Source organism: Coptis chinensis, chromosome 4 (genome assembly GCF_015680905.1).
Source record: "Coptis chinensis isolate HL-2020 chromosome 4, ASM1568090v1, whole genome shotgun sequence".
Lineage (NCBI taxonomy): Eukaryota > Viridiplantae > Streptophyta > Magnoliopsida > Ranunculales > Ranunculaceae > Coptis > Coptis chinensis.
In genome coordinates, this window is record NC_141459.1 from 71,980,343 (window position 1) to 71,986,400 (window position 6,058).

Consider the following 6,058-nt stretch of genomic DNA (forward strand, 5'->3'; position numbering starts at 1 on the left):
CTACCACAAAAGCATTCGGATACCTGAAGGATTTTTGTAAACTCTTTATTTTAATACTGCTAGCTTTAGTTTCTACTAGAAATATAACATCCGAGTTGTGTCTCCGAATCATTTCCTTTAGAGTCTGAGCTACCGTGGAGGTTCCCATACCCCGACAATTCCACATCAACATTCTATACATGGTGCCCGATATATATCCTCTAGTATGCTTCCAAAACCCAACTAACACACCAGTCTTTCCAGCAATTACTCACACAATCCGACTCCAGTCCTTGAAGAAAGAAACAGAGACTAAATTAATCGAATACAGAAAAACTCAGATGGAATCAAATCAAAACGTAGCTGTTAACTTGTTTCACAAACCCAGAAGAGAAAAACATTCAATCACTTTCTAGCCACCATCCAGAAGGCTTATCAAAACTGAAGAAAAATATAGCATCTGGACCACTGTCTCTGAATAGAAACTCAACAAAAGCATCCATAAAATGATATTCCACCAGTTCCGAAAGATCTATAAAATGACATACACTCCACCACAAGAAAAGCCCAGCTATCAATAGAAAAATCCTCTCTCTAGCAATTCATCCCTAACTCACAAACAGGAAATCAGTGGATCAAGACCTAGTTTCCTTTCATCAAATTAAACACATCTGTCAACGGAATTATCATCACTTTTAACCCAATTGGCCACTGATATAAATGCACAACAACAAATGCACCTCCACTACAAACTTTATTCAGAAGAAACCGGACCAGAAACTTGAAAACCAGTATAAAAAACAATTCCAGAAAAGGTGTAGGAAAGTGATTGAAAAAAAATTAGCTACTGGGAACTGAAATCATCATTTTATACAACTAGGAATTGGCCTGAAGATGGTCGGAGTCAATCGGATCTCACCGAAATCACTCTAAGCTGCCGTAACATTGGGATAAACTACCACCTTTAGCAGGCACCGCCATCAAACTGGGAGCAAAAAAATTGACCAAATTCAACTCTAAAGATAACTTGATGAGAAGAAACACACTAACCAATTTAGTTGCCTCATTGTCTTCTTCCCAAAGCTCATTTCTTTTTCACCTCTCAAGCCGGCTATCCCGAGCACGAATCAGTCAACTTGAGTTATGATTTTCTTCTCCACCTCTCAATTGATGAATTACACTAGAGAAATAGTTCTTCTTTCCAAAGCTCATTTCTTTTTCATCTCTCAAGCCGGCTATCCCGAGCACGAATCAGTCAACTTGAGTTATGATTTTCTTCTCCACCTCTCAATTGATGAATTACACTAGAGAAATAGTGCCACTCAGTCGGATCTATAAAATTCTGTGTGTGACTCAGTCTGATTCGGTCCTAACTCGGTCTGTTTCTGCCCTAACTCGGTTATTTCTGCCCAGCGCACTCGGTTTTGCTATATAGTTTCGATCCATCCGAAGGGTAGTCAATGAGAGAAGGCTTGTGATACATGTTTTGAATCATTGTTAGTAGACACTATTTGAGAATCCGTTGTGTCATCCGCATGAAATGACCAATCGAAATCGCTTATTTGAATTCAGTCGATGCTCATCCTCGACCCTAACATGCGGCATCTGGTCAAACCAACCTTGAGGTCGGTGGTCTGTCTGACAATTGTCAACATGTGAACTATACATCCCGCTAGGCAACCCAAGGAATCAACGATAAGTTTTCAGCGATATATTCCGATAATAAGCTAGCATATATAAAAGAACTGAACGAGAACAAAGAACCAAAAAAAAAAAAAAAAAACAAACAGACAAATCGATATGCCTCAACGACACTCGAAGAACAACAACGACCTAGCTTACTTCACATACGATGAGAAGAAAAAGCTCGGTTACGGAACACAGAAAGAAAGACTTGGAAGAGATTCAATCAAACCCTTTGACGCTTGTTGTCTTTGTTTGAAACCTTTGATTGACCCACTCTGTTGTCAGAAAGGTCACGTGTTTTGTAAAGAATGTATTCTCGAATGCTTACTTTCTCAGAAGAAAGACATTCAGAGGTATGCTCCCTTTCCCCTTTTTAATTGACTAATTAATTAATTAATTAATTATTGTAAGTAAGGGTGGTCGTTATTTCTACGAATAATTGTTATAGGTTCGACTGCTCCAGTAGTGGTAGTATTTTGGAGATCCATGAAAACGATTTTAATGTACATTAATGAACGGTTTTAGGTGTCCGCTAACGTCATTCCCCGAACATCTTGAGTGCATTCATTGGGTCATAGATTTGTTCAGTTTACAATGGGCCTTGAGAAGTGGAGAGTGAGGAGGCAGAGAGGATGCTTAAGATCTATGATATGTCTATCCATGGCGTTAGATTAGGATTTCACAAGTGGCAATTTGATTCTTTAATCACTAATCTTGATTGGTTGAAGAAAAGAAGGAGATGGGTCAAATTTTTAGGAGTGCTGGTGCATCTATGGTACCTGGAAGATTTCCAGAATTTGGAATGCAAATTTGGGATGCTGGAGAAAGTAGATGTAGTTGTTGGGGATTTCAGAGAGGTCTCTACTCTGTGGCTGTTGGTGGATAATTGTGATCTAACAAAAATTTACATTTACATATCATTGTCACTTATGTTAGATAGAGATGCCTATCTGATCAGGACTCTGCCAGAATTTGAAGAATACCATTTTGGAAGAGTGGTGGTTGAAGACGATGGTGAGTTGAGACAGGAGGCACCCAAGTAATCCTCGACCCCATTACGGGTTCCTGGCAAACAAAGGTACCCTTAGTAGTCCAATCTGATGAAGAAAAGAGGACTAAATTCAAAAATTCAAACCCGAAGCCTTTGTATTCATATAAATGTTGTGGGCTGGGGTTGGCCGGTGTTTAAACTTTTCAATCCGAACCCAGCTCAAGTTTTCAGTCGGGCTCCATTATCCAACCCAAGTCCAACCGAAGACGTGAGAATCAAGTCATTCTAAATTAAATTCAACATTGTGCCTTAAGGGAGCTTAAACATTGACAACACAGTGTTTTCATGAAATGTGATTCTTATTGTCTTAGTCGTAGTCCCCAATGCTCATAAAACGCCTAAGAGCCTTGAGGTGTAGGCCTCTCAGAGTCCGTCCTAAGTTGTTTGTTATTGCTGACCACCATGGGTATTTCTCCGAAGTTCAATTTCTTGATGCCCCCCCCCCCGATGAAAAAAAAGTACCTTGATAATTATTAGATTTGGAGAGTGTTTACTTGTTGTCAACATTAAAAAAAATGGATTAAGTACTGTTATGGGAAAAATAATGTAAGAGAAAGCAGTTCATACATATGATGTAGGAGGAAAACATCCGTGAAGCTTCTCTGTGGGTTAATGGAGTGATAAGAGGGAAGAAGACACAGTGGGGTATGTACTATGTACTATGTAGTAGCAAGGATATCCAGACGCAAAGCACCTTTGGCTTCCTGATTTATGAACATCAGATGCCAGTTGAGATGGCGTATGAGAGTTGGGGTCTTGTACATCAGTTATTGTTAGACGACCAATCAGGCTTACTTGCATCTGCAAACACTGTTTTGTACAGATGCAGGAAGTTGGAATTGTAGTGGTTGGAGATGGTCTAACCATAGTTATTAATACCATGAAATTTTGCGATTTGTGATGTATGCCAATATTGTCAGAGATAGGCAAACAATATTTTGTGTGTCAGTATCTTAGATATCGAGATTTTATTTGCGTCCGTTTGCACCAATAGGCTTCAGTATATTAATCATAAATGCTGAGAGTTATATTTTGTTTATTTCTTTTCTTAATTCAAAATTTGTCCTCATGTCTGACGGTGGGAGGCTACCTCCCTGCTTGACTGTAGAGTTTGTGAAGTATATGCAGTTCTTTTTCTCGGAAAGAATTCAAACTATTGACAACCTATATCGAAGGGGCTTAAATATGCTTAATTCTTGTTCTCTTTCCAAGTGGGTGGAGGAAAGTGAGGGTCATCTTTTTGTTACGTCTTCAATCTCTTTTGTGTTTAGGACTTTATGTTTTTTCCAGAAGTCGAAGGGGATCGAGTATCCCTATTTCTTGTTCTCTTTACAATTTGGTGGAGGAAAGTGTGGATCATCTTTTATTTCACAAGGCCTTGGTCGCCAACTTTGAACGTCAAGGAGGATTTGGCCAGGGATATGATAGTGCAACCATTTTCAACCAAGGTTTAGTGGTTAGCTGGAGACCAATGATTGAGGCGCTTCTGGGCTTGTGTTGGTTCTACAAGGGCGTGCGTTTTGTAAGTTCTATTTGCATTTGGGATACATTTGTATGTCAAAATCATCTTATTGTATTTAGGAGTATGAGAGATTAAGAGTAGCTCCTTGCTTACTTAGATCATAGAGAAGACTTGCTAATCATTACTAATTTAAACTACATATAGATTTTTACTGAACAAAAGTGAAAGGAAAAAATAAAGAAGAAAAGGAAAAAACATAACTGATTCCTGTTATAAAAAACAATATGAAGTGCCAGAGTTTAGAAAGTGTGATATGGTTATGATCCACCAGTTAATTTATACAAAACATTTTTTTGTTGTGTTTTAGTCAATGTAATTTTTTTATAGGCCCAATTATAGTGCATTATAATTTGATGTATTCAGTATAATGTGCTTTCTAGTTTTCATCGGGGCCTTCCTAGTTGGGTACTTGGGTTATTACTCATTTAATAAGAAATCTATAATTTTTCATTTTGGAACACTTCATAACTTGTTTTTCCAGGAGGCTTGCTGCTCATGCTCTCCAACAGAAGCAAGAAAATGATGAAGAAGAGGAGAAGTTAATGCTGCAGAAAGCCAAGGAGCTTGAAGCATTTGATCAGCAAAACCATGGCGCAGTTCCTCAGTACAATGACAGAAGTTACACTCGAGACAAAAATGGCTTCCATGGTGCTAACAGCGTTAAAGTCACATCATATGAAGCGGAAGCTCTTCGCAACATGAAAGCATTTTGGCTTCCCTCTGCAACACCAGAAGCTCCAGTTAAAGTTCAAGCTCCCTCCACCTCCACCATCTGTCCAGAAGGCAAAGAGAAGCTGAAGCTAAAGACCCTCTTTCCCATCTACTTAACAGAAGAGAACAAGGAGCAGAAGAAGTCCAATTCTATTAACACCAACTTCATCTGCCCTAGCTGCAAGGTTACTCTTACTAATACGCTAACACTCGTTGCACTAAGCACGTGTGGGCACGTCTTCTGCAAGAAGTGTGCAGATAGGTTTATGGCTGTTGATAAAGTCTGTTTGGTGTGCAACAAGGGTTGCAAAGAGAGGAGTTTGGTCTGTTTGGAAAGAGGAGGAACTGGATTTGCTGCACATGATGATCATCTCGAGGCTACTGACTTCAAGCATTTGGGAAGTGGTTCAGGACTGGGGCTTGTGAGACCGGCTGTGAAGACCTAAACTCATTTTCAGTTCTGTGCATTGTGCTTTGATGATCTGTTAAGTTGTTTTTTTCTTCTTCTTGTTTGACTATTATCATATTATGCATCACTCGTGGTGCTTGTACGCGTTTTCCTGGACAATGTATGAAAAATAGCAGCAGGGTGATGTAGTCTTCTAATTGATCAGTTGCTATACATGTAGTCATCTAATTGATCAGTTGCTATACGTCATATGTAAGTGTGCTAATAACTCTCCCCTGAGAAAACTTTTGCTATATGACGGACAACGTTGTTATTCGGCATTAGCTTGTCTCTTTAGCCAGAAGAGTAGTGGATTACTTTTTATTACAAAATTTAAATTTCTAACCAAAAAGATCTCTACCCAAAGTCAATTTATTCAGAGGTTTTCATGCCATGCACGTTGATTTTAGTTCCCAATTAGGAGCCGTTTGATTTTCATTTCATTTGCTTAGAGAGCGGATTAATTTGTTTAATATTGTTGTTTTACTTGATGGAAACGGATTGAGTACTTATTAGCTATAAAGGTTGGTCAAGATAAGTGGAATTATAAAATGTTTGTGGTCTTCATAACAAAGGAGAGTGGATGTGCCGGAGTGGTTATCGGGCAGGACTAGAAATCATGTGGGCTTTGCCTGCGCAGGTTCGAATCCTGCCGTCCACG

General features: G+C 39.0%; 1 protein-coding gene and 1 non-coding gene across 2 annotated transcripts; both read left to right on the forward strand.

Annotated features, from left to right (window-relative positions):
• Window positions 1–1,735: 1,735 nt before the first annotated feature.
• Window positions 1,736–5,555, forward strand: LOC147504678 (E3 ubiquitin-protein ligase CSU1-like). Its single transcript, XM_086557469.1, has 2 exons — window positions 1,736–2,018; window positions 4,720–5,555. The coding sequence occupies exons 1-2, from the start codon at window positions 1,780–1,782 to the stop codon at window positions 5,393–5,395; spliced, it is 915 nt and encodes a 304-aa protein (XP_086413595.1). The 5' UTR covers window positions 1,736–1,779; the 3' UTR covers window positions 5,396–5,555.
• A 421-nt stretch (window positions 5,556–5,976) lies between these two features.
• Window positions 5,977–6,058, forward strand: TRNAS-AGA (transfer RNA serine (anticodon AGA)). Its single transcript has one exon. It is a non-coding gene; the product is annotated as a tRNA-Ser (tRNA).

Excerpts from the sequence above, each read along its gene's own strand:
- LOC147504678 (XM_086557469.1), top strand. The coding sequence starts at position 1,780 with ATGCCTCAACGACACTCGAAGAACAACAACGACCTAGCTTACTTCACA. Across the intron at positions 2,019-4,719 it reads CAGAAGAAAGACATTCAGAG|GAGGCTTGCTGCTCATGCTC; the intron begins GTATGCTCCCTT and ends TTGTTTTTCCAG.